The sequence below is a fragment of the Loxodonta africana genome, chromosome 4 (genome assembly GCF_030014295.1).
Source record: "Loxodonta africana isolate mLoxAfr1 chromosome 4, mLoxAfr1.hap2, whole genome shotgun sequence".
NCBI classification, from domain to species: Eukaryota; Metazoa; Chordata; class Mammalia; order Proboscidea; family Elephantidae; genus Loxodonta; species Loxodonta africana.
This window is the reverse complement of record NC_087345.1, coordinates 474,706-502,285: the sequence shown is the minus strand read 5'-3', so window position 1 is coordinate 502,285 and position 27,580 is coordinate 474,706. Positions and strand designations below refer to the sequence as shown.

The window sequence follows — 27,580 nt, the reverse complement described above, 5'->3', positions numbered from 1 at the left end:
GATAACATTTTTGTTACCCTTAAAGCAGATTTGGGAGAAGGTAGTTGATGATGCTGGGCTGCTGGGCCACGCTGTTCCCGTCTCAGAGTGAACCAGAGCAGAGCTGGGCTGGCTGGTGCTTGAGTGGCAGAGCCTAGCACGCCCAACCCATGCTTCCCCAATGACTCCTGGAGGGGCAGAGGGGGCAGGGGGCTGGGCTGGCAGAGCTTTCTGTCCACAGGTTTGGGGCCTCCCCCACCCAGCGCTTCCTGGAGCCTTCCAGCCCTGCTCTGGTAACTCGCCATCCCTGTGTTCCGACATTTCAGCAGTTTCCTTGCTCTCGGTTTCCTTCCTTGTAGCCAGTTGCCTTCTCTCAGGTAGCGTCTTGCAAAAGGCCACAGAGGTCATGCTCTTGGGGGCCAAGCACGTCTAAGAATGTACGTGACTTGTACTTGCTGGATACTCTGCTTCAGGCTTCCAGGCTGGGCAGCCTGGTCCAGTCACTTTGAAGACTTGTCTTCTGGTTTCCAGCCTTGCTCTTGAGGTTAGATGCCAGGGAGTCCCCTTTGTCTGTCTGTCTGTCGTGTTTTCCTCACTCCCCACTCCCCCGCAGAGCGGTTGGGTCTTTTCTACTGCCTTCTGTTCTGAAACTTCCCAGCGATGTGATAATATCGTGGTCTTTTGTTTGGGCTCCATGGGCCCTCTCAGTGTTGGAATCCACAAGGAAGTGTATCTGCGTTATTTGTCTGATGGTGTTTCTCCCTTCAGTTTTCCCCTGTTCTCTCTTCCTGGGATTTCTGGTGGGCGCTGTCCTTCTCCTCCCAGTGCCATCTGCTAGACCACCTGAATGTGCACTTGAGTCTTCTAGCATTCGCTCTTACTGCCACGTCCTTGTCTTTTTGTTCTATATCCGAGGGATATCTTCAACTTTTATCTTCCCATCCTTCTATTGATTTTTTAAATTTCTGCCATCACATTTTTAATTTCTAAGAGCTCTTTCTTATTCTCAGATTTTCAAATAGCTTTCAGTGCATAGCCTATTGTAATGTAGTTTTTTATGTTTTCTTCATTATCTTTCCTCTGAGTTCTTTTTGTCTCTTTGTTGTTTGCCATTTGTGTTCCTTCCAAGAGTGAGGCACTAAAACCTGCCCATAAGCTGTGATGTCCAAACGAGGCCTGTTAACTCACCATAGGTTGCCCTTGCACACCCTCTGTGGGCTGATCCCGTGGGCAGCCACAGCCGTCTTGTCAGGTGGCGATCCTTTGACAAGAATCCCTCTAGCCATCAGCATCGTGGGGCTGGGAAGACGGGCTGGCATGACATCGTCAGCATTGTCGTTACCAGGTCCCCATCCCAGGACGGTGCCCCGTCCCTCCCCAGCTGTGCCTGGCCTTCCTGTGTCAGCAGCTCTGACTGCTTTCTTCAGGAGTGAACCTCTGACATCCTGTGAGGGGCTGGCGCTTTCACTATCCTTAGGATGGTTTCTCACCTCTAGCTCCTACGCTTCCAGGAGTCGTGTGGCCTGGTTCTCGTGTTCCGGCTGGCACTCTCCTTCCCAAATCCTCTTGGGCCCTCTGTCCTCCTGCCCTGTGCTGCGTGCATCTTCCACTGGTGGTCATCATAGCCACTCTTGTGCTGGGCATCCCATCATTTGACCTTATGCTAACCCTACAGAGCAGACCCTGGGCTACCCCATCCCGTAGACACAGACGCTAACAGCCAGAGGCCAGGCCAGGGGGCACAGAGCTGGGATAGACCCAGCCCATGGCTGCACGCATAGCACTCGGCCCTTCTTGCCGTGGCCTTCGGCCCTCCTCTGCCTTCTCTCCTGGCCTGCAGTAACTCACTTGTACTGGCTCTGGGCCCTCAGGCCTCTCTGCTGGTCCAGGCCTGCTTACATAAGTGCTGCTGGGCCTCCACTCTGAACCTGGTTGGTCCTGCGGGCCCAGCCTGCCCCACACGGCACTACCTGCGCTCTACAGCTTGCTCGCCATCTTCCGTGCTGGTTAGTCTTGCCCTTACCTGTGACGACCTCCCACTTCCATACCCAGCCAGGCACCGTGCCCTGCCAACTCTGTTCCTCATGTCCTGCAGGCCTAGGCCCTCTTCACTCCACACAGACTGCACAGGTCAGGCCCTTGGTCGGCATGTCCTCTGTACCTGGCTCTGGTACTTGTCAGTGGTACAGAGGAGGGAGTAGCAGCCAGCGGTGCCCAAGTGCTTGCTGTGTGCTGGGCGCTGTTTCATATACACTGGTTCCTCCGTCCTCACAGAAGCTTGTGGGGTGGCATAGATGGTCTTATCTCCATGCCCAGAAACAAGCACTGAGACACAGAGGGTAAGGGACTTGGTGAGGCCGGGAAAGTGCAGGGCAGGGTGTGTGCCTGGCAGCCAGACCCAGGGCTGCTCTGGTCAGCGTGTCTTACCTCAAGACACTCCCACCATGCTCCCAGCTGCTTCCAGCCAAGCACGCTTCCTGGTGTGCCATGATGTGGGACATGTAGCATTGGTACTCGTCACTGGTCCAGGGCTGTCCTGGACACAGGGGGTTGTTGGCTAGACATGCCCTCCCTGTGTCTGCTGATGATGAAGCAGGGACGTAATAGTGGGCACTGCGTGGGGTAGTGTAAGAATGCTCTTGTAGGTGATATTTTTTGTCAAAAGTACATTGTCACAAATATTGGTGTTTATTAATAGTAATACCTCAGTGGTGCTGAAAACTGCTGATGCAGCATTCATCCAGTCTGGGGTGGGTTGGATCTGTCTGTGCCGCGTCTTCAAATTGTTTGTTAACCTGAAGGGGTAAGAAAGGCATGGAAGGAGAGGAAGGAAAGATTGACCTCTTCGATGGGCATAGCTGAGATCATTGGTAAGAGGGAGTCAGTAGGTGCAGAGGGTGCCGTGGGTGCCACCCACAGAGGTTTCAGTGGTGCGGCTGGTACAGAGTGTACAGTGGGTGTAGAGGTTACAACGGGTACAGGGGGTACAGTTGGTGCAGAGGGTGTGGTGGGTGCAGAGGGCATGGTGGATGCAGCTGGTCCAGAGATCAGGGTTTGGAAATGGAGGTTGTCGGTTGGTAGGGTACGAGGTGCCCAAACATGTACTTTAAAAACTGAGAGCTTTGTGGAGTCATAAATATGTTAGTTCAAAAGTAATCATGTTTTTGTTTTGTCTGAGGTCTGTTCAGTTTTTTGTTCTTTTAATATAGATTTGCCTGCTAGTAGGCAGATTATTTGGAGCTCTGGTGGTGCAGTGGTTAAGAGCTGTGGCTGCTAACCAAAAGGTCGGCAGTTCAAATCCACCAGCTGCTCCTTCAAACTCTGTGGGGGCAGTTCTAGTCTGTTCTGTAAGGTCGCTATTAGCTGGAATTGACTCAGCGGCTTTGGGTTTGTTTTTTTGGTTTAGGTAGATTATTTAACCAGCTTCCTGAGTGTCTTGAGAAGTCTAATTTCACCTTCAGTTGCTTGGTTTGTGCCCTTTTAGATATCCAAACACAGCCTGTGAGCTGCTGACCTCTGATGTGCCACAGATCAACGACAAGCTGGGAGGGGACGAGACCTTACTGAACCTTCTGTACGACTTTCTGGACCATGAGCCTCCTCTCAACCCTCTCCTCGCCAGCTTTTTCAGCAAGACCATCGGCAACCTCATTGCAAGAAAAACTGAACAAGTAAGTCAGCTGAGACCACATGGTGGCAGCAGGCTGTCCCCACTGGTGCTGCCATGTCTGACTGTCACCAGCACCCACTGCATCTGCTGTGGGATAGCTGTGGGGCATGAGGGGTGCTCACGTGTGGCTTAGAATTTGAATAAGAAAGGATTTTCCAAGGAATGTTTCTGCTGGCCAGCACTGGACTGAGGCACACTTCCCACCATCCCTCGGAGCTACCCAGCCTTGTAAGGCCCAGGAATGGGCCACTGGTATCCCAGACCAGAGACAGGCCTGGGAGCACACCTTCGTCATTCAGACCCTCAGGACATCCACTGATGTGGTCCTTAACCAGCACTTAATATTACCTACCAGTTTTTGTTTTAGCACCTGGTGAGTGTATATTTCATCACTGGAGAAGATCAAAGACCACAGCCTTCAGTATGGATTACACCGCAACATAAAGAAAACAAAAATCCTCACACCTGGACCAATAAGGAACATCATGATAAACGGAGAAAAGATTGAAGTTGTCAAGGATTTCATTTTACTTGGATCCACAGTCACCGCCCAAGGAAGCAGCAGTCAGGATACCAAAAAACTTATTGCATTGGGCAGATAATACTGCAAAAGACCTCTTTAAAGTGTTCAAAAACAAAGATGTCACTTTGAGGACTAACATACACCTGGCCCAAGCCATGGTGTTTTCAGTTGCCTCTCTGCATGTGAAAGCTGGACATCAATAAAAAAGACCAAAGAATGCATTTGAATTATGCCTTTGCATTACAGTGTTGGAGAAGAATATTGAATTTTAGACTACCAAAAGAACAAACAAGTCTCGTCTTGGAAGAAGTACAAGCAGAATGCTCCCAAGAAGCATTAGATGGCGAGACTTCACGTTATGTACTTAGGACGTGTTATCTGTAGTGAATGCAAACCTAATCTAAATTTCAGAAGGTTTTTTTGGTATGGAAATTCATAAGCTCCTTGTAAAATCTATATAGAAATGCAAAGGGCAAAGAAGAGTCAAAACAGTCTTGAGAAAAAACAGTCAGAGAGCTAACTCTCTCAGGTATCAGGACTTGTTAGATGCCATCCAGTCCGTTCCAAGTCACAGTGAACTTAACGTACAGCAGAAAGAAACACTGCCCAGCACTGCGCCATCCTTAGTCAGTGCTGTGCTGAAGCCCATTGTTGCAGTCACTGTGTCAGTCCATCTCGTTGAGGGTCTTCCTCCTTTTTGCTGACCCTCTGCTTTACCATGCATGGTGTCCTTCTCCAGGGACTGATCCCTCCTGACAACATGTCCAAAGTATGTGAGACATAGTCTCGCCATCCTTGCTTCCAAGTTGTGCTTCTTCCAAGACAGATCTGTTCATTGTGTTGGCAGTCCGTGGCGTATTCAATACTCTCTGCCAGCAGCACAGTTCAAGGGCGTCAGTTCTTCTTTGGTCTCCTTACTCACTGTCCAGCCTTCACATGCGTTGGAGGTGATTGAAACACCATGGCTTGGGTCAGGCGCACCTTAGTCCTCAGGGTGACATCTTTGCTTTTTAACACTTTAAAGACATGACTTTCAGCCAGTTTGCTCAATGCAAGGTGTCTTTTGATTTGACTGCTGCTTCCATGGCTATTGATTGTGGATCCAATTAAAATGAAATCCTTGACAACCTTAGTCTTTTCTCCATTTATCATGATGTTGCTCACTGGTCCAGTTGTGAGGATTTTTGTTTTCTTTATGTTGAGGTGCATTCCATACTGAAGGCTGTGGTCTTGGATCTTCATCAGTAAGTGCTTCAAGCCCTCTTCGTTTTCAGCCAGCAAGGTTGTATCTTCTGCGTAATGCAGATTGTTAATGAGTCTTCCTCCAACCCTGATGCTCGGATTATTTGCTTAGCATCCAGACTGAACAGGTATGGCAAAAGGATACAACCCTGGCTCACACCTTTCCTCACTGTTAACCATGCAGTATACCCTTACTCTGTTCAATGACTGCCTCGTGATCCATGTAGAGATTTCCTCATGAGCACAATTAAGTGTTCTGGAATTCCCATTCTCTGAATTGTTACCCATAATTTGTTATGATTCACACAGTCAAATGCCATAGCATAGTCAATTTAAGACACAGGAAAACATCTTCCTGGTGTTCTCTGCTTTCAGCCAGGATCCATCTGACATCAGCAATGATATCCCTGGTTCCACGTCCTCTTTTGAATCTGGCTTGAATTTCTGGCAGTTCCCTGTCGATATACTGCTGCAGCCACTTTTGGATGATCTTCAGCAAAATTTTGCTTCCATGTGATAGTAATGATATTGTTTTGTAAGTTCTGCATTCGGTGGGACCACCTTTTTGGGGACTAGGTGTAAATATGGATCTCTTCCAGTCAGTTGGCCAGATAGCTGTCTTCCAAATTTCTTGGCATAGACGAGTGAGCACTTTTAGCATTGCATCTATTTGTTGAAACATCTCAGTTGGTATTCTGTCAATTCCCAGAGCCTTGTTTTTTCGCTAGTGCCTTTTTCAGGGCAGTTTAGACCTCTTCCTTCAGTACCATCGATTCCCGATCATATGTTACCTGAAATGGTTGAACGTCAACCAATTCTTTTTAGTATAGTGACACTGTATATTCCTTCCATCTTCTTTTGTTGTTTCCTGCATCGTTTAATATTTTATCCATAGAATCCTTCGATATTGCAACTCGAGGCTTGAATTTTTTCTTCAGCTCTTTCAGCTTGAGAAATGCTGAGCGTGTTCTTCCCTTTTGGTTTTCTATATCCAGGTCTTAGCACATGTCATCATAATACTTTGTCTTCTGAAGCTGCCCTTTGAAATCTTCTCTTCAGCTCTTTTACTTCATCATTTTTTTCCTTTTGCTTTAGCTACTCGTTGTTGAAGGGCAAATTTCAGAGTCTCTTCTGACATCCATTTAGGTCTTTTCTTTGTCTCCTGTCTTTTTAACGAACTGTTACTTTCTTCATGTATGATGTCCTTGATGTCATTCCACAACTTGTCTCATCTTCGGTCTATTAGTGTTCAGTGCACCAAATCTGTTCTTGAAATGGTCTCTAAATTCAGGTGGGATATACTCAAGTTGTACTTTGGCTGTCATGGATTTGTTCTAATTTTCTTCAGTTTCACTTTGAACTTGCATAGGAGCAATTGATGGTCCCTTCCACAGTTGGCCCCTGGCCTTGTTCTGCCTGATAATATTGAGCTTTTCCATCATCTCTTTCCACAGATGTAGCTGGTTAGATTCCTGTGTATTCCATCTGGCGAGGTCCATGTGTATAGTTGCTGTTTATGTTGGTGAAAAATGGTATTTGCAATGAAGACGTTGTTGGTCTTGCAAATTCAATCATGCGATCTCCGGCATCGTTTCTGTCACCAAGACCATATTTTCCAACTACCAACCCTTCTTCTTTGTTTCCAACTTTAGCATTCCAGTCTCCAGTAATTATCAGTGCATCCTGGTTGAGTGTTCAGTCAATTTCAGACTGCAAAGGCTGGTAAAAATGTTCAGTTTCTTCATCTTTGACCTTAGTGGTTGGTGCATAAATTTGAATAATAGTCATATTAACTGGTCTTCCTTGTAGGCATATGGATATTTTCGTATCACTGACAGTGTTGTACTTCAGGATAGACAAGGAGATGTTCTTTTTGACCATCAGGGCAACACCATTCCTCTTCGAATTGTCGTTCCCGGCATAGTAGACCATATGATCGTCCAATTGAAAATGACCAATACCAGTCCATTTCAGGTCACTAATGCCTAGGATATCAATCTTTGTGTGTTCCATTTCGTTTTTGATGATTTCCAATTTTCCTAGATTCATACTTCGTACATTCCAGGTTCCGATTATTAATGGATGTTTACAGTTGTTTTTTCTCATTTGAGTCGTGCCACATCAGCAAATGAAGGTCCCGAAAGCTTGACTCCATCCACGTCATTAAGGTCGACTCTACTTTGAGGAGGCAGCTCTTCCCCCGTCACCTTTGAGTGCCTTCCAACCTGGGGGGCTCATCTTCCAGCACTATATCAGACGATGTTCTGCTGCTGTTCATAAGGTTTTCAGTGGCTAATTCTTTTGAGAAGTAGACTGCCGGGTCCTTCTTCCTAGTCTGTCAGCTCAGCTGAAACCTGTCCTGCCTCTGAATACCAGTGGCATAGCTTCCAGCCTCACAGCAACACGCAGGCCCCACAGTACAACAAACCCATAGACACATGGGGGAAGGTGTTTCTTATCTGGCCCTTTATAGAAAGAGTGTGCCATTCCCTGCTGTAGGTCAGTTGGGTAGAATTGAGATCGTTACCGTCTCATGACTGATAATTCGTGAAAATGGTATATCCATTTATTTAGGACTTCTTTAATTTTTCTCAATAATGTAATTTTCTGTATAGTGGTCTAGCACATCTTTCATTAGATTTATTCTTAGGCTTTTGATATTTTCATGCTGCTCTAATGATACTGCTATTTAATTAAAGTTTTTATTGAGATAATTGTAGATTCACAGGCAGTTTTAAGAAACGGTTCAAAGAAATCCCCGGTGCGCTTTAACAGATTTTCTCGAGTGGTTACGTAAAATTGTAGCAGAATATCACAACCAACATATCGATACAATCCTCTGACCTTATACAGGTTTTCCCCAGTTTTACTTGTACTTGCCTGTGCGTGTTAAGTTCTGTACAAGCTCATCACCTGTGCAGGTTCCTGTGTCCACCGGCACAGTCCAGGTACCTCATGGTTTTTTCTCCACGAGAGTCCCGGTGCTGGCCTTTTACAACCACTCTCACCCATCCTCCATCGTTAACTCTGGCAACCACTGTTCTTTCCTCCATTTCTAAAATTTTGTCATTTCAGAAGTGTTATATGGATGGAATCCTATAGCATGTAACCTTTTGAGATTGGTTTTTATGAACAATGCTGCTGTGAACATTGATGTCCAATTATCTGTCTGAGTCCCTGTTTTCATTTCTTTCGGGTGTTTAGGAACAGAATTTCTGGGTCACATGGTAACTCTATATTTAACTTTTTGAGGAATCACCAAAATACTTTCCTAAATTGCATCTTTTCAAACTTTTATTTCCAACAGTTTGTTGCTGTAATGTAGAAATAAAGTTTATTCTTATACATTAACTAGATTTATAGGAGCCTCCGAGGCTCAGTGGTTAAGCACTGGGCTGCTAACCAGAAGGTCGGCAGTTTGAACCCAGCAGCAGCTCCTTGCAGGAGAAAGACCTGGCGATGCGTCCTGTAAAGACTTCAGCCTAGGACACCTGTAGGGCCGTTCTGCTCTGTCCTGTAGGGTTGCTATGAGTTGTGATCAATTTGACAACATGTAACAACTTTGTATTTGGCCATCTTGATAGTAACTTACCTTTGTGTTGTTTCGTTTTCTCTGCATACACGATCATGCCCTCTGGGACAGTTTTATTTTGTTCTTTACTCTTCTGAAACATTTTGCGTCTTTTTCTTGCCTGTCGTTTTGCTGGAACTTCTAGCACTACGTTGAATAGAAGTGGGGCTGGTCGACCTTCTTTTTCTTTCTCTCAGAGGAAAAGCTTTCAACATTTTACAATTAAGTATAATGTTTTTTTGAGGGACTTCTATTGAATATCTTAAAAAACCTGATTAAGGGAGTTTTCTTTATTTCTAATTTTTTTGAGAGTTTATAACATGAATACCTATTGAATTTTATCAGGTGTTCTTACTGTTATCTATTGAACTGATCATATCCGTTCTTCTCTATTTTGTTAATAGATAAATTACACTGCTTGACTTTCTAATGCTAAACCAACCTTGCATTCATGGAATACGCCCAACTTGGTTGTAGTATATGTTATTGTGCTTTCTTTTACATTGCTGAATTTTTGCATCTGTATTCATCATGAGATTGGCCCTTAATTTCTCTTTCTTCCAAATGCCCTTATCAGATTTTTAAAGTCAAGGTTTTATATCCTCATGAAATGAGCTGGGACATATTCCCACTTCCATGTTCGCTGACAGAGCCTGCGTAAGATTGGGATGTTTTTCTCTAAATATTTGGTAGAATTCACTGGGAAGGCCATTAGAGCCTGGAGTTTTCTGCTTGGAAAGGTTTTTAATGATGGATTTAATTTCTTCTAAAGTTATAAAACTATTCAGATTTTTCTGTTTTTGTTTTTTTTTGTTGTTGGTATAGATAAGTGTGTTTTTCAAGGAAATTTTTTTATTCTAAATTCACATAAAGTTGTTCATAATGTTCTCTCATAATAGTTTTGATGTTTGTAGGGTCTGTCATGGTGTCCTTGGTGTCATCCTAATACTGTTATTGGAGCCGTCTCTGTTTTGTTCTGATTCTTCTTTCTCTGTAGGACTTTACTGTCTCCCCTTCTCCCTTCTCCTTCCCCTCCCGTTCCTCCTCATCTCAGCACAAGTGTGCAGTCTAAAGATCCCTAGCCAGGTGGACCTCCTCTGTTCCCAGGGCCCCCACCAGAGAACTGGGCCTGCCCCAGCCCCTAGTCTGGCAGCCTGGGCACTGCAGGAGCTTCCTGTGCGCAGGCTGAGCTAAGCTGCATTTTCAGATGCATGCAGAGTGGATCCCAGCCCAGGCTCCTCCTAGTCACTGCTGTCTCACCTAGGAACTGCTGAGTGGCCCGTGGTATCAGCAGTGGGCCCCACGGTGCCCCCGTTCTCTGACTTCACCATCCACAGCCCATTGGCATTGCTCACCAGCCAGACGCGAGTCACCGTTGTCAATTCTAGAACCTTGGTCCTCCTTTTCCTTTCACGGAATGCCGACCAACCATCTCACCTGCTCTGTGCTCTCCTTGATGTGCTTCCAGGCCCTGTGAATGAGGTCCCATGGCCCTGGCCAGCTCTGTCCACACATTCACTTTAACACACGTGTGCTGAGTGGTTGCTCTGCATGCAGCCTGCCCTGTCACTCACAGTGTGTGTAAGCTGCACAACAGGACATGCGGTGCATGGGTCCTCGGAGTGAGCCAGGGAGCTATGGTCTTCTCACACTCTCCTGCATCCGTGTCTCTACCTGTGCTTGGTCAGGGCTTCCTGACACACTTGTGTGCGTTGGGCTGTTTTCGTATCTTCCATCATTTCTGTGTGATGTCCCTGAGAGTATATCTTTCTCTGTTCCTGGGGAACATCTCACGTCTGTGGTCTCTGCACTGCTTGCTGACTGGCGTGTCTGGTTTCAGGTGATTGTGTTTCTGAAGAAGAAGGACGGGTTCATTGGCTTGGTGCTGCGGCACCTCGGCACCTCGGCCATGATGGACCTGCTGCTGCGCCTGGTCAGCTGCGTGGAGCCAGCTGGCCTCCGGCAGGAGGTCCTGCATGTGAGTTCTGCACGGGCCCTCAGGGTGGGTCCTGGTTCTTCTTTGTGGCCCCGGGTGGGATGGCTCACTGCCCTCAGGCTTACCAGGGGATTGAGTGTGTCCTGGGTGCATGCAGAGGGTACCTGGCCAAGAAGAGGAGGCTGACGGGCTCATTGAGGGCTCAGAGGGCACCGTGCATCTGCACCCACTCTTGCACCGGGGTGTGTTCTCCCCTGGTGCCATCAAGCTCTTGTTGAGGGCTTGTGGTTGAGACTGGACTTCCAGGGGCACAGGGCAGAGCAGCTTCCCTCACTCTGTGAAGGAGCAGAAATGACCTTCCTTACCTCCTTCTCCCACCCCTCCCCAGCACCACCCTCAGCCTTGTGCCCAGGTGCGTACCTGTGAGAACAGTGCTTGCTGAGAGTCTCCGTGGAAGACAGAGTCACGGAACCCAGAGCTGAGACGTCTTCCAGTAGGGTACCCTCTCAGCAGGAGGATGCCCCCCCATAGCTCTTCCGTGAGAAGAGGAAGGTCTCCAGCCCTGGAGTTGGGGACAATACCTAGGCCCACACTTAGGTTAATACTCGCTCCTTTCTGGGCAGCCCCCACCAAGAATTCAGGATAGCAGCCAGTGCTGTGCGCTGAGTGTGGTGTGAGTAGTGGCTACTGTCACTCACGGTCAGAGAAGCCACGCTGGCTACCTCGAGCACCTCACCTCTCTGTTCTCAGAGCAGCATGTGGGCGTGCCATCCAGTCTCTGGATGTGGAATCTGAGGTGCAAGAACCGAGTCGGTGTGGCAGCGGGTCGGCCAGGCCTCGGGGCTGCGTCCCACACGTACTCTGGGCTTGGAAAGGTGGTCTTACTGCTCCTGCCTGGCCCTGGATGCTGTGGGGTGGGACAGTCTGGGGCTCATGTCCAGTCTTGTGCACTGGGATGGGGCCCAGGGCCACTGGGTCTCCAGGTCTTCCTGGCTGTTTTGCATCCTGGTCCTCCAAGATACGTCCTAAAGACAGAGTTTACATGTGCTTACGACATGTTGGCGGTTATCCCCACCCTGTTTGTACACATTAGGGTCACCCTGAAATTCAATTAATGCCTGTCTTGGTTGGACAAATGCAAACACTGCCTGCGAGAACTCTGAATCAGGACTGTCCATGCTGTGCGGTGACAACACCACCTCCAAGTCCTAGTGGCTTATGGCGAATAAGGTCCTTTTTCACTCACTGCCTGGGGTCCACGGGCCTGTCGGGATCTGCAGTGCCTCCTTCTGGAGCCCAGGGTGGTGGAGCGGCCCCCTCCGCTTAGGCAGTGCTGGGGCTGTGATGGTGATGAGACAGTGGGAAGTGAGCACACACAGCGCTTCCGCCTAGCCCCACAGGCCAGCATGACCTCCATGGCCAGCCTTGACCTTAGGAGTGGAAAGTGCACTGCTTCTGTGGGCTTGCGTGGGCCTGGGGTGATGGGTGTTGATGCTGAGTGGTTCACTCACTGCTGGCCAACCTCCAAGAAGAGTTGGCTCATCGATAGGAGTCATATAACGATAGCAATGGTGAGTGTTATATGGTAGCAGCGGGTGTTACGTGGTAGCATGGTAACAGGGCTGTTAATATGGTAGTACGGTAGCAGCAGGTGTTACATGGTAACACAGTAGCTGTGGTTGTAATTTGGCAACTTTACTTCCCAGTAATTAAAAAAGAAAAAAAGCCTTCCTGCCTGAAGGAGTATGTCCTGGTAAATATGGGATATTTAGGTTGAAAGTTCTTTTTCAGGACCTTCCAGAGGGTTCTATCTGGTGAATGAACTATTGTTGTGGCCTTGGTGCTGTATTATCTAAACCCTGGATTTAGGCTCAGGCCCTAAGCAGACATGTGTTGAGGGAATGCTAAGCACTTAGCACAGGACCAAGCAGCACACTTCTGCGTAGGGCCAATGGTGAGCATTTAGGCTTTGCCGGCCCAGCAGCCAGAGACAGTACGCAAACAAGTGGGCGTGGTGGCCATGTTCTAGTAAAGCTTTATTGACAACAGCAGGCAGTGGGCAACTTGGACCCATGGGCAGTTTGCTGGCCCCTGATGTAATATCCAGTAGTGAGAGTGATCTCCAGATGATGCATCCTGAGAACGCTTGGGGTGTTGAGGGCTGGTGTGACCTTTCAGGTATAACTATCTGTTCCCGCTGAACCCCACAGCAGCCCTTCCCTCCAATGAGACATGCCAGGCATGGGTCAGCAACGAGTGCCCTGAGCGCCTGTCTGATTGGGCTGGGGGAGAAAGTCCTAGTGAGGAGGAAGGACAGCCAGCCAGCTGCAGGCCCCTGTGTGGCGGAGGCTGGTGATGGGTGGTCCACCTGGCTCGGGGGAGGACTGAGATAGGGGCCTGTGGAAAGGAAACTGCAGTGAAGGGGACCAGGGTGTGGTCAGGGCACCCCAGAGCTGTCACCTGTGTGCCCTGCAGGCCTGATTCCAGTGTGCCTGGAGGAAGATGTGTGCTCAGGAGGGACAGGAGTTAGACATGTGAAGGGAGGGCTGAACCTGGGGATGGCAGCCTTTGCAGCAGGCTGCCCTGAGAGAGGTGGGGGAGCTGGAGCTTCCGGGAGAAGCTTGGAGAGGTGTAGGCTTGTCTCAGGTCAAAGGAGGGTGGAGAAGGAGTGGGCTGATAGACATCTGACCCTCACTGGCTTGGCCAGGGGCCACCTTGTGGCTTGTGTACTCTTAGCTGATGAAACCAGGGCATTGAACTGGTTTGGTGCAGTTGGAACCCCTGCTGAGAATTTGCATTTCTAACAAGGTCCCAGGAATTACACATAAGAATCACCTGGGGATCTTGTGAAACGTAGACTGGGTCTCAGTATATCTGGGGTGGAAATGCACATGGAAGAAACTGAGTTGGGAGATAGACCTGGATGAGGCTGATACCGAAGTGGGTATGACCAGGCTGGTCGTCTTCCTCTTAGTCCCAGGTGGCCCCTGGCTGGACAGGCTCAGCCATGTGCCGGCTCGGGGAGGACTGGCCCCAGGCAGAGCTTGTGTGTCATAGAACGCGTTTGCGGGATGACCAAGCACCTGAGGCAGCCCTGTTCTTAGTGAGTGCTGGTGTGGTCGAGAGGAGCGGACCGCAGCCAGGTGTCAGGCTAGTCCTGGTCAGCTTGGAGCTGTTCCGTGATGTGGATTGGCGTCCAGAGTTTGCCAGCAGGAACCTAGAACACCAGCAGGAACCTAGAACAACAGAAGAGCGTTTCCTAGCCTTCGCTTTGTTGCCCTGCTCCTGCAGACACCTCTTGTCACTTGCATACGGCCCTTTTGTTGTCTCTTCCCCTCGAGGAGCCCCCCTGGCAGGTTGAATCCACAGCCCAGCTACTTTTGCTAAGTAGTAACTGATTCCCTTTCACGCTCTTATTAATCAAAATACAGCTTTCTCAGTCAGGACTTGTGATTAACCGGGAGATAATTGGTGTTATCAAGTCAAGTTGGTGTAATTCCTGCCCAAAGCAAGAAACTGACATTGGTGGGCCTCCGCAGATGTGTGGTAGCAACACGGTCTCCAGCTGGCATTTGAGACTTTGGAAGGGTGGTCCTCCCGGGGACCTGGCACCGGCAGCCCTTGCTGCGGCCCCCTCCTGTCTGCCTTCTTGACCCAGAGTTTAGCATGGCCCACTGCGCAAGGGGCCCATGGCTGACTAAATCCCACGAGTCCACGGCCATGCTGTGCAGCACCTTTCTTGTATGGGAGCTGAGCAGGGAGAAAGGGGAGCAGTGGTCCCAGGGTGCAGGCAGGGGATGAGGTGCCATGGGGGGCTGTGGAGCCTCCTCTCGTTCTTTGGGGCCCGAGGTTTCTCACCTGGCTCTCCATGGAGCATCCAGCCACAGTCATCTGTCCTGAGTTTGGTCCAGGAGGACTGGGTTCACAGGTCTCAGCACCAGGGGCTCCCAACCTTTAGTGAGAGCTGACAGAGATGGAGAAAGTGGCAGATGCCTCCTGGTGATGCTGGCATTTTTCCCTTTCAGTGGCTTAATGAAGAGAAGATAATTGAGAGACTCGTGGGGCTGATCCACCCGAGTCAGGAGGAGGACGTGAGTACTATGTCATGGGACCCCTGCTCGCCACTCCTGTGGGCCAGGGTCAGCTCAACAGTTTTCTTCCCTAATCACGGGTAGACTTCTGGGCTACTTTTTAAACTGAAAAGTAATCCGTACATATTATAAAAACAATTCTGACAGGATTGTATTAGTCATCTGTGGCTGAGTATCAGATTACCCCCAAATTTAGCGGGCTATTTTCCGTTCCCTGTGACTAGGGAAGCTGGCTGCCCTATGTGAGTGCCGTGGGGCTGACCGGCCCTTTGACTAGCCTGTCATCAACTATCCAGAGGCAGGCATGCTGCCACAAAGCCAGCCTGGCAGCTCTTGTTTTCCCTAAAAATAGTCGTGCAGGCATTCACTTTAGTGCGCTGGGTGCTCTCACCTCTGTCGGACTCAGAGCTCTGCTCCCTGGGGGTGTCGGCTCCATGGTTATTCTCTGCAGTGCGCCCCGTGGCCAGCACGTGTATGGTGAAAAGATCCCACGCCGCCGGCAGGTGCACACACACAGTGGGGAGACCCCATGCCGCCGGCAGGTGCACACACACAGTAGGGAGACTCCACGCTGCCGGCAGGTGCACACACACAGTGGGGAGACCCCACGCCGCCGGCAGGTGCGCACGCACAGCAGGAGACCCCACGTAGTGGGGAGACCACACACTGCTGGCAGGTGCACACATACAGTGAGGAGACCCCACACCGCCGGCAGATGCACATACGCAGTGGGGAGACCCCACGCCGCCAGCAGGTGCACACACACAGTGGGGAGACCCCACACAGTGGGGAGACCACACACCGCTGGCAGGTGCACATACGCAGTGGGGAGACCCCACGCCGCCAGCAGGTGCACACACACAGTGGGGAGACCCCACGCCGCCAGCAGGTGCACACACACAGTGGGGAGACCCCACACCGCTGGCAGGTGCACACACACAGTGGGGAGACCCCACGCCGCTGGCAGGTGCACACACACAGTGGGAGACCCCACACAGTGGGGAGACCACACACCGCTGGCAGGTGCATGGTGGAGCTCCTGCTTTCCTGGAAAAGTTGCGTTCTCTGCAGCAGCGTTCCCATTTCCTTAGCTCCAACGACTCAAGTGAAGATGAGTAGTAATTTGCTGTTAAATTTAAAACACAGTGTCAGAGACACCATCTTGTTCACGGCATACCTCAGACCATCTACCCGAGGTACAGAGCAACAACTGCATAGCATTTCTGACCACTGTGAATCCCTTTTGAATTCCTGAGGGTGGTCACAGCAGAAAAAGTCTAAGCAGACCCACCTTTGACGAGGGGAAAGTCAGACACAAGCATCTTGGACATGAACTAGCCAGTCTGAGACCTTTGCAGAAACTCCGTGAGAACTGTTCTCAGTGGCACTTCTGTCTCCACCTGCCCAGTCCCCGGAGAACCCCAGTGCCCTATGGGTGCTGATGGCACCTGCTACTTGTTCCACAGAGGCAGTCCAATGCATCTCAGACACTCTGTGACATTGTCCGGCTGGGCAGAGACCAGGGTGGTCAGCTGCAGGAGACAGCAGAGCCTGACCCTCTCCTTGCGGTCCTGGAGTCGTGAGTGCTGCCCAAGGAGGTGGGGACTCTGTGGCATAGGGATGCCCAGGCCTACTCAGCGGGAGGGGCCGCCATCCTTCACCGTCCTCGCCCAGACTCACAGCTGTGTTTGCTGTGATGGGCTCTCCCGGCTGCAGGGGAATGCAGGGGGAGGTCCCCAGGGTGTCCCTGTCAGGCCCGAGTTCAGGCCCAGTGGGAGCCCTCCAGGTTCCTGGCGTGACCATGTGTCCCTGACAGGCCCGAGCTCAGGCCCAGTGGGAGCCCTCCAGGTTCCAGGCGTGGCCAGTGCTCCCGCAGTGACCATGTGTCCCTGACAGGCCCGAGCTCAGGCCCATTGGGAGCCCTCCAGGTTCCGTGTGTGGCCTGTGCTCCCGCAGTGACCATGTGTCCCTGACAGGCCCGAGCTCAGGCCCAGTGGGAGCCCTCCAGGTTCCAGGCATGACCATGTGTCTCTGACAGGCAGGGCTGCATAGAGCAGCTGCTCAGGAACATGTTTGATGGGGAGCAGACTGAGAGCTGCCTGGTATGCGGCACGCAGGTCCTGCTGACTCTGCTGGAGACACGGCGTGCCGGGTGAGTTTTGGTGTCGGGGGCACTGTGGGCCAGGTGGCGGGCCTGACCTGTTGTCTGTGACTTTAACTCATTTCAGATCGCCCAGGTGTACTTTACAGTTCAGGGCAAGTCCCTTTGGTCATTGTGTCAGTTGCCCCAACCATGGCCGTCTCTCTTGCCAGTTGGCAAATGTGTTTGTGTACCTGCGAAGGTACTGCAATGGGGTGTGTGCGGAGTGGCCCAGGGGGCCCCCATACTAGGCTGTGCCTAGCAGAGGTGGGGAGTGGATACGACCACCGCACTGAGCATGGGGTTGGGGAGGCGGTGCCCCAGCTGTGGTCTCAGGGTTGAGTGGGGTCATTAACCAGCAGGATGCAGTAGGCAGGCAAGTTTGGGGAAGAAATGGAACTCGTTTTGGGATGTGTAAGTTTGAGACCCTTATAGAATGCCCCAGTAGAAATTTCAGTTGTTTGAAAGTGCTGGTCTGGAGCAAGGGGAGAACCTGGATTGGTTCTTGGCATCGTGGGTGACCAGAGATGAGGTGGCCCTGGTTAGCGGCAGATGGCAGGAGACAGGCAGAGTACAGGAACTCTGTGAACGGGCTGAGAGGCCTGGGGAGAAGAGCGTCCAAGTAGGGAGGGGGCTGTGGGCAGGGCGGGGCTGGGGGACCCATGTGGTATGCCCTCCGGGCGCTAGCTACCTCCCCGAGTCCCCTCCACTCCCTGCCTGGGCGCCCCTCTGCCTCCAGGATGGCCATCCTCTGTGGCTGTGCTCTGTCTGCTCGGTTGCCTTATTCCCACCTGCGGGGACTTTGCCATAGCCCCCACCACTGACAGCATATATGCTGTTAAAAAGAGAATGAAAAAGGAATGGCAGAAATTGGCTTTATCTCTGGGCAGTGAGATTGTTAGTAGTCTCTGGCTCTCTGTTTTTGTCATCTGATGCATATTTGTTAGTTTATTACCTAAAAGTGGAATTACAGTGTTATAATCATTTACTCAGGTTAAATATCTGGAATGTTGGTTTTCTCTTTTCATAAACCCAGTACAATTGCCTCTGGTGCCCTGTGGGTTTAGGGAGGAAGCCTGGGCGCTCTCTGAGAGATGGTGTGAAAATGAGGAAAGACAGATGGGCCAGCTGTATATCTGCAGTTTTTTTTATCCTCTTGTATATTTGAAATCTTTTTCTATAATGACCATGTATTATTTTTATAATCAGAAAAAGTCTTTAAATCAAGCTCTCAGTTTTAAAAGGCCAAAAGAGCCACATGGGGCTACCCTGTTTCTGGTCTCTCAGCCCACGTGTAGGGACAGCAGCGAGCATGTCAGAGGCAGTAACGAGGGTGGGCCACGTGGTGAGTGGGTGCCTTTGGGGTTCCCCGCATCCCTCTGCCGCCTCTTGCTCCGGTTCCACTTGTTACCCGGAGCCTTTCCTGAATGTCTCCCTCTTCCGTCTACACCAGAGAATGTACGGAGGCCTTGGATAGTTTCACTCTTGAGGTTTCCTTCTGGGAAAGGGGCAAGCATCTCCTCCTGGGAGAAGGCTGCATGTTGTGTGGGTCAGGCCTGAGGGTGGCATGCCCCATCGATGTCTGCGTCCTGCCTTCACAGGACAGAGGGTGGCTCGGTGGACTCCTTCTCTCAGGGACTCGAGCGGCTGCACAGCGTTAGCAGTAGTGTACTGCAGGGCATCGAGCCGCGGCTGAGGGACTTCCACCGTCTGCTGCTCAGCCCGCCAAAGGTGAGCTGGTCAGCCGCGTAGATGGGAGGCAGCATGGGCTTGGCCTGTCCACTGCCCCTCAGGCCTTCCCTCAGCACCTGGGCGATTTTCAGACCTATTGGTGGGGCCTACAGCCCAGCACTCTGCGGGCCCCCAGATGTCTGTCAGCCTTCTGTTGGTGCGGGACGCTCAGCTCCTGAGGGCTGAACCAGGTGGCCTGGCTCAGCAGTGCGGGGTAGGGTGCTTGTGGCCATGCTGAGGAGGGTGACATCAGTGAGGCGGCACCCCAGCCCTTCAGTCTTCCCTCAGGTGCCATTCAGGGCTGCTCCCTACCCACCAGCCCCCAGCCTGTCCCTGATGCATCTCCTTAGCACCACATGACCTGCCTTGCTGTGTGGCTCCTTTATCAGTACACTTGTTGTCCGTCTTCCCCTGAGAAAGTGAGCCTCGGGAAGGCAGGTCATGGCCAGGACGAGGGTAAAGAGAAGGTGGGATCAGCAGGGCTGCACCATCTGAGGAGGCATGTTCAGGGGGTCTGTGGCTCCGGATCCTGGGCGGGAGTCCCCAGAGAGCCCCACATCTGCCCCTGGTGTCATGCAGGGTCTCCCAGCTCCGACAGGCTGGCCCCACCTGCTGCGGGTGTTCCTGATGGCTGGTGTGCATGGGGGGTGCTGGGGCGTGGGGCCTGATGATCCCCTCAGCTCCTGTCACAGGCAGACCCCACAGCCCCTCAGAGCGGGTGGCGTGGGAGCGAGGCTGATGGCTGCAACCTGTGCTGTAGAAAAGCGCAATCCTCACCACCATCGGCGTGCTGGAGGAGCCGCTGGGGAATGCCCGTCTGCATGGTGCCCGTCTCGTGGCCGCACTGCTGCACACGAACACGCCCAGCATCAACCAGGAGCTCTGCCGGCTCAACACGATGGACCTGCTGCTGGTGAGTGGGCCTGTCATCCAGGGTGTCGTGTATCCTGCAAGTGCACCTGTTTGTGTGTCGCATGTGGTGCATCTCGAGGGGCATTTGTCTGTGTGTCCCACATCTGTGCGTCTCGAGAGGGCATTTGTCCGTGTGTCCCTCATAGCTGGTGGTCACCCTCCTCCTGTGGGCATGACAGCAACCGGCAAAGTGGTCAGGGCCCCACAGGGACAAAGGCCACCCACAAGGAAGGTGGTGGTTTGATTGTGGAGCAGCCTCGCCTGTCTGCAGGAGAAACTGCCTTGTGTCAAAGCCCTGGGCTGTCCCATAGGCCGTGGTGCTTACTGAGCAGCTGTGGTCTTGAGCAGGGATGGAGCTCCCAGAACTTGCCCCATGGGAGCAGAGCTTGCTTTCAGGGATGGGATCACATGGACCACCTCCATCCTGATGTTTTGACCTGATGAGGTAGTACTTAATTGTGGCTCTTAAGTATAAAACTTGGAGACAGCAGTTCCTGGCCTGCCCGGGACAGAGCCACCTGCAGGTCTCGACTGGCCACTGTGAAGGGCCCCTGCTGCCTGTGGGACTCTGGTGACTCGGAGAGACCCAGGAGCCCAGGGCCAGAGTGGCAGGTGGCACCATGGGCAGATGCCTTCAAGGGCCCCCCTGCAGTCTTAGTCCCCAAAGGACCGTCCAGCACTGGAGGATTAATGAGCCTGCTGTGACCGAAATCCCAGATGGGGACAGGGGCAGGTATACTTTTCTTTTCTTCAAAGGGTTCTCTTGTGAGAAAAGATTTCTGGTGAGGAAATGTGACCTGTGCTAATATAGGAAAGCCAGCACACCAACCCAGTGGGTGATGGAAATGTGACCCGTGCTCATATAGGAAAGCTGGCACACCAATCTAGTGTGGTCCTGCCACATATCGTTGGCCACAGTGACTGTGCTGGTCCTAGAAGGCCATGGAAAGTGGGGAGCTCCTCACAGATGACACTTGGTTTCTGGTCACAAATGTTTCCCTTGTCCCCGCATGCATGTCTGCTGCGGCATACTCCACGGTGGTGTTCTCTTCTGGGTTTTTGTGTCCTGTGGTCTGTTTCGACCAAGCCCTCCTGCAAAGCGTCTCTGCCACTTCTGGTGCCCACTGCGGCACGTAACTACAGCAGGAGCCTGGCCTGCCTGCTGAGTCAGGGTCCTCCTGAGTGGAGTGACAGCCTCCTGCAGTGGGTGATGGGCGCCTCTGCCCTGGGTCTGCTCTCCCACCTGGGTGAATTTATGCCGAAGATGCACAGAGGGTCTTCATTACAACATGTTTGGGTCAAGAAGTAAAATTTCAGCTGTGGGTCGCCCTGATGGCTCAGAGAGGACGTAGCTCCCATGAGGCATGCCAGAGAACACGGGCAGAGGGGGCCTGGCAGCAGGACAGCCTGTGTGCCGTCTTCTGCGAGAGGTCAGCGCAGGCTCGTGTCCATGTGACCGGCCAGGGCCACCAGAGATAGCGGTGCCTGTGGGTTGGGGATCCTACTGTGGAGCAGTGCCCCCCCCCGCCAGGGCTTTCTTCGGTGCCACCATCACCGGGCCCCTTGCAGCCCTGCCCTTGAGGCCTTGCAGCTCTGTGACAATGACAACTGGAAACCCCCCAAGTGCTGACCCTGGATGGGCTGCGCAGACCCCGTGCCTCCATGAGGTGGAGCCCGAGTGCCACCCGTGCATCTGTGTGTCTTTGCAGAGGCTCGTGGGAGCACAGGGTGCTGACAGATGGGGGTGATGTCCCTCCCTCATGTCGGCCTGTGGACACGGTTGTCTGGATGGTAAACGGGAAACACAGGGCTGTACCTCTGTGGGCAGAGCAGCTGAGCAGATGGGGAAGGTCTGGCTGGACAGACAGATGAGCGGAGCCTGTGATCTGGCCAGGCAGCTGCCCCCTGAAGGACCATGGCCTTAGCCCGTGTCCTGTCACTTCATTCTCACGCCAGCTCTGGAGCCAGGCCCTACATGCCCCCCAAGTACAGAGGAGGGGCCAGGCTCACAGCTGTGCTAGCTGCCTGGCCCAGGCCTGCCTGTGACCCCAGGCCACCTCCATGAGACCCAGCGCCACAGGATGGTGCCCACCCCCTGTGCCCCACATCCTGTGTCCCTGCACATACCCCCTGTACCACATGTCGCCTCACCCACCCCCTGCTCCCCATGTCCCACGCCCACCCTGTGCCCCATGTCCTGTGACCCTGTACTCCACCCCTGTGTCTAGTGCCCTGCGAACTTGTACCCATGTCCCCACATCCCTGTACCCTACACCCCGAGTCCTTGTGTCCCACCCTTCCTACCCCATGCCCACCCCACACCCCACATCCCATATTCCTGAGCCCCGCATTCTGGTGCCCTGAGCCACCGCATCCCTGTTTCTTCATGTTTTGCTTCCTTGTACCTCACCTCCACGTCCTGTGCCCTGCATCCTTGCACCCCCTGTCCCCATGTCCGTGTATCCCACACGTCCCAGTACCCCACACTCCTTTTGCACCTGCACTCCATGTCCCACGTTCCTGTAACCCACATCCCTGAGTCCCCATGTTTCCCTGGGCCCCCAGCCTCCAGGTACCTCTGTTCTGAGGGCCAGTGTGCAGGCAGCCCTGCGGAGCAGAGAGGCGAATGCACGGAGGCTGAGCAGTAGGCGTGGAGGTGCACTGAGCATAGGGCACGCTGGGCAGAGCAGTGCGGGTGGCGCAGCAGCCCCGTTGGGGAGCCACACTCTGCTTCCCTTCCTCTTGTCCGGTGGCCCCATGTCACCCTACTGGCTGTAGGGTTCCACTCTTGGGAATGGTTGAGGCGAGTTTGGCCCTCCATCGTGGGAGAATGGCAACAGTGATGATGAAGGGCAAGACCAGCTCTGTGCTAGGAGTGCGCCAAGGGTCTCCTGTGCCCCTCCCACAACAGGGACTTGGCAAAGTGACGGCTGGTGTCACAGGTGGGAGCTGGAGTGGGCCATGCTCTGTGCAGGGTGAGATGGCCAACAGTAGACTTCTGCCCCTCTCCGGCCCCCTTTTGGCCCCCCCTCCAGCACCCTGCCAGTGTGTGTGTCCGCGTGCAGAAGGGCCAGGCATGCAGGCTGTGTGGGTAGCAGTGGTGGGATACATGGTCATCCAGCCCTGTTCCCAGCTCATTGCCAACTTAGAGGGTCAGAGACTTGGAGGCTGCTGTGCCCCCATTGTGTTGTGAAAGCAGGTGCATGGGAGAGGGCCAGAGGCCGTTCTGGGGAGGCCAAGGCAGCCGGAATTTCTGTTAGGCCACTGCTGCCAGGTGTGGCCTAAAGGCTTCTCTGACCTCGGCCTCCCCAGGGGTGTCCAGCACCTGCCCTTGTGGGGCCATCATATCACTTGTTTTGCATGTGGTTAGGGTCAGGGTGGGGAGTAACGCGTGGAGACGCCGTGCTTCCGCTGTTGGGAGAACACCCGCCTGAGTGCAGGCTCCTGTCCTCTGTCCACCCAGGACTTGTTTTTTAAGTACACCTGGAATAACTTCTTGCACTTCCAAGTGGAACTGTGTATAGCAGCCATTCTTTCCCACGCCACCCGGGAAGAGAGAGCAGAAGGTGGTGAGTCCGTGAGCAGGGTGGAGCCAGCACCAGGGAACAGGACCCCCAAGGACCCGCAGCCTGCAGCCAGCCACCCTGAAGACACATTGGTGACCCATGTGAGTGCAGCGCCTGGATCCCCTGGACTACCCCTCTCTTCCGAGGACACGTGGGGCTGTGTGAAGAGGGGTGACAAGGATGTGGCCATGTGCTTTCTGCAGCCAGCGTTCCCTGGACATGTGGGCAGTTTTCCTCTGACCCTCATGTGAGAGGATGCCAAATGGCAAAGGCAGCGTCAGGGCCTGTCTGGGTCACGGCCTGGTGAGGGACAGGGCAGCTCTGGACAAGCTGAGAGCAGTGTTGGCCGAGCTGATGCCTGTGGGGCAGGTCACTGTTCTGAGGTTGCCACAGGGGAAGCCCGGACGGGAGAGTGATGAGTCAGAGTCTGTACAAAAACTTGGGGCTTAAAAATGGTACCTGTGGACCCAAGGCACGGCCCTTTTCCTGCACCCTGGCCTCCCCTCACCCTCACACCTGCACCCTGGCCTCCCCTCACCCTCACACCTTCACCCCAGCCTTCTCTCACCCTCACACCTGCACCCTGGTGTCCCCTCACCCTCACACCTGCACCCCGGCCTTCTCTCACCCTCACACCTGCACCCCGGCCTTCTCTCACCCTCACACCTGCACACAGAGCTCATCCCTGGAGGCTGGGGCTTCACCGTTGGGCTGTGGGATCAATGATGGGCCAGGCAGGATGCGGGGAGTGTGCAGCCTAGGAACACTGCGATGGGGGGCTGGAGTTAGGACACAGGTCCCAGGTGGAGGAACCAGCCTGAGCCAGGCTCGGAGACGAGCACTCAGAGTCCAAAGTGGGGACTTCTGGATGCCAAGTTGGGGGAACAGTGACTGGAGGTGTTGCAGGTTACAGTCCGGTTAGCTGCAGTCAGGATTTGGGGCTTACTCGTTGGGGTCCTGTTTTAGACTGCTTTCTCGGGTGGTGCAGGAAGGGCATGGGGAGGCCAGGGGTGGGACGTGTGGGGACAACCTTCTGTCCAGCTGTTTCCACTTCCCAAGCAGCCCTGGGTGGTGGTGGTGTTTAGGCCAGCAGCCCCTGCCTCTGGGTGCCAGTGGGGACTGCAGGCTGGTGGCCTAGGGTGTGTCATAGGCCACCAGCCCTTCGGCTCCAACATCCCTGCTCTATGCACCACACCCTGACACTGCCTGTCCCCCCAGCTGTTTCAGAAGTGCTGCCTGGTACAGAGGATCCTGGAGGCCTGGGAAGCCAACGACCATACACAGTGAGAGCCACCGGGAGGGTGTGGGCGGGCCGGGGGGGGGTCCACCCAGGGGGGCCAGCCTAGGGGGGTGAGCTGGTAAGTGGAGGGGTGTCACCTGGGGGTGGTGAGCCTGGGGGCTGAGCCTTAGGAGAGGCCAGTCTCCCAGTTTCAGGACAGGCATCCTCAGAATGAGATGTCCACATTCTCGCCCCATCTTTTCTGTCTGTCCACCTCTCTGTTGACCCAGGTCCTTGCCTTCCACCCCCACCCACCCACCATCAGCTCTCCTGAACCAGGAAGGGGCTCCCTCTTGCCCATACTTTCCTTCCTGTCCCACCATGCCTTTTCTCACTTATTAGCTGCCGATCTAACGTGCATGGTGGGTGGTGCTGGCCTTGTGGGCCTGAGCGCCTTGGTGTCCAGGCTCCTGGTGTGGCTGAAGGGTCCTGTGTGTGCAGTCCCTTCCCACTTCTAGAGGCTCACCTGCCACACCTCCTTTCCTGCACCCACCGTCCCTGCTCACGCTTCACACAGCTTCAGGGGTGAGCGTGGCGAAAGTGAATTCGAACTCTGACTTGATGCTTGAAAATTTAACTCTTAAGTTTTCCCTGATGTTCTTGGGGCTTGGAAACGTGCCCTTTCTGCGTGATTGTACGTGGAACCACGAGGGCTGCATGCCACCTGTGTTCGTGGTGGTGCGGTGAGGAAGGGGAGTGTGCTTGGGGTGGCGGGTGAGACTGGGCACCACGCCCCCTGCCTGCCCTGCACGTGCCGTCTGCCCCGGCGAAGGTCCAGCGTCCAGTCTTGATCTTCCCAAGAACCTGAGGTGTACCCAGCACCCGTGCAGGGAGGAGTTTTAATTTAACTTCTTTCTGCCTCCCACTTAACTGGGTGTCTTGTCCCCAGTACCCACTGTCCACCTTCCATTTCTCAGCCTGCCAGGAGCACAGTGGGGCTTGGGCGGGGCTTGGAGATTTCCAGGGACCTGGGGCCATGGGGTAATCCCTGGTGGTGTAGTGGTTAAGTGCTACGGCTGCTAACTGAAAGATTGGCAGTTTGAATCCACCAGGCTGCTCCTTGGAACCTCTATGGGGCAGTTCTGCTCTTTTCTATAGGGTCGCTACGAATCGGAATCGACTCGACGGCAATGGGTTTTTGGTTTGGGACTGTGGGAGGCCACAGTTGCACGGTACGAAGAGCATGGGTTTGTAGTCCCAACTGTCCTGGGTCAGCTCCTGGCCACTGCCAGCCAGCTGCAGGCTCTGTGGTACAGTGGGAGTGAGAATGGTGCCTGCCCTGCTCATACGTCTTGGCAGACTGGAGCCAAGTCCGGCACGTAGCAGGCCCGCTACAAAAAGGTGTCTTTGGGGGCGAGGTCTGCTGAGCTGTTGAGGGCACAAGCTGCTCCTGGAGGTGGTCCCAGGAGACGTGGGGATGCTACAGTGGGGACAGTGGTCAGGAGACCGTGGAGGGTGAGAAGGCCTGAGTCCCTCGGGGAGAAAAATGGCAGCTTCAAGAGGCTGCAGTAACCACACTGGTAGGACTCAGACTCTGGGCAGGCAGTGGTGGGAAGGCCGTGTTTCCTCCCCTGGTGAGGGGGTGTTGGGGGAACTAGGTTGCGGTGGCAGAGGATCCGGGGCTGGGCTGGGGCATCAAAGGGACCTGGGGGGCTGGTGTCCACCACACTAATGGTGACCATGTTGCTTGCAGGGCAGCAGGTGGCATGCGGCGTGGGAACATGGGCCACCTCACGCGGATTGCCAACACGGTGGTGCAGAACCTGGAGCAGGGCCCCATGCAGACCCATATCAGTGAGGTCATCCGAGGTGAGAGCCCTCTGGTCACACCCTCTGGCCAGAGATTGTGTCCAGGTGACAGTCACACTGATGCCAAGGCGAGTGTGCAGGGGCCGCCCCTTACCCGTCCATTTACCCCTCACTGGACGTGGGTGTCTAGTTGAGTTCAGCCATCATGTGCCCGAGACCCTGCCCCTGCCGTGGGCTGTGGTGGTCAGGGCCGAATGCATGTCAGGCAGCACCACAGGCCTGAGGGAAGAGCAGGGCCAGGCCTCTGGTCTCCTGCAGCGTGGCCCCTGAGGGCGAGTGCACTGCTCAGGTCATTCCAAGGTGAGAACGTCAGCGTGGCCTCCGAGCTGATGGCCACCGAGCTTCCCCTTCACAGCGATAAAAGGGGCTCCCCCTTTTCTTGGTTGCCATGAGTCTGTGTCCCCACAGGATAGTGCCCTCGAGTTTCGCCCTCCTCTAGCAAGCTCCAACACCCTGATGGGCTAGGGTCCTCAGTCCTGGGGGCTGAGCGGCAGTGCTTCCTTGCAGGGCTCCCTGAGGACTGCCGGGGGCGCTGGGAGAGCTTCGTGGAGGAGACCTTGACCGAGACCAACCGCAGGAACACTGTGGACCTGGTGAGCACGGGCTCAGGGACGAGGCATATGGGCCATACACCAGCCCCCCTGAGCTGGCTCGAGTGAGGACCCTGTATGCAGCCTGGTGCTGGCCCGGCCTCTGCCCACCCGTTGGGAGCTGGGGGCCGTCTGCAGAGGGCCCCCACTGCACTCCATCCCCTGGCTGTTGCAGGTGAGCACCCACCACCTCCACTCCTCCAGCGAGGATGAGGACATTGACAGTGCCTTCCCCAGCGAGCTATCCCTCCAGCAGGTGTGTGAGGAGGTGCAGTGTCCTGAGACATGCCTCCTGCTGTGGCCTGTGCCAGGGAGCCCCTTGCAGGGAACCTGTGGAGGGAACCTGTGGGAAAGCCTGTGGAGAGCACAAGGGGTCCCCATGGCCCTGACAGGTGCTTGTCCCCCAGGCTTTCTCCGAGTACCAGATCCAGCAGATGACAGCCAGCTTTGTGGATCAGTTTGGCTTTAACGACGAAGAGTTTGCAGACCAGGACGACAACATCAAGTGAGCCCCCCAACTCATCAGTGAGCGGAGACCAGG

General features: G+C 53.6%; 1 protein-coding gene across 22 annotated transcripts in view; it reads left to right on the top strand.

Moving 5' to 3' along the window:
• Positions 1-27,580, top strand: part of PPP6R2 (protein phosphatase 6 regulatory subunit 2) — a 102,339-nt gene that overhangs the window by 69,943 nt on the left and 4,816 nt on the right. For 8 of the 22 annotated variants that reach the window (XM_064283255.1, XM_064283258.1, XM_064283262.1 and 5 more), the window contains 15 exons: positions 3,441-3,650; positions 10,826-10,963; positions 11,310-11,333; positions 14,947-15,012; positions 16,479-16,591; positions 17,051-17,164; positions 18,754-18,883; positions 19,644-19,796; positions 23,259-23,462; positions 24,580-24,644; positions 24,983-25,165; positions 26,334-26,449; positions 26,957-27,042; positions 27,215-27,295; positions 27,447-27,544. In XM_064283255.1, the coding sequence (XP_064139325.1) occupies positions 3,441-3,650; positions 10,826-10,963; positions 11,310-11,333; positions 14,947-15,012; positions 16,479-16,591; positions 17,051-17,164; positions 18,754-18,883; positions 19,644-19,796; positions 23,259-23,462; positions 24,580-24,644; positions 24,983-25,165; positions 26,334-26,449; positions 26,957-27,042; positions 27,215-27,295; positions 27,447-27,544 (1,781 nt within the window). The remainder of the gene's footprint in view (positions 1-3,440; positions 3,651-10,825; positions 10,964-11,309; positions 11,334-14,946; positions 15,013-16,478; positions 16,592-17,050; positions 17,165-18,753; positions 18,884-19,643; positions 19,797-23,258; positions 23,463-24,579; positions 24,645-24,982; positions 25,166-26,333; positions 26,450-26,956; positions 27,043-27,214; positions 27,296-27,446; positions 27,545-27,580) is intronic. The other 14 variants (XM_064283277.1, XM_064283264.1, XM_064283267.1 and 11 more) reach the window with 11 other exon arrangements.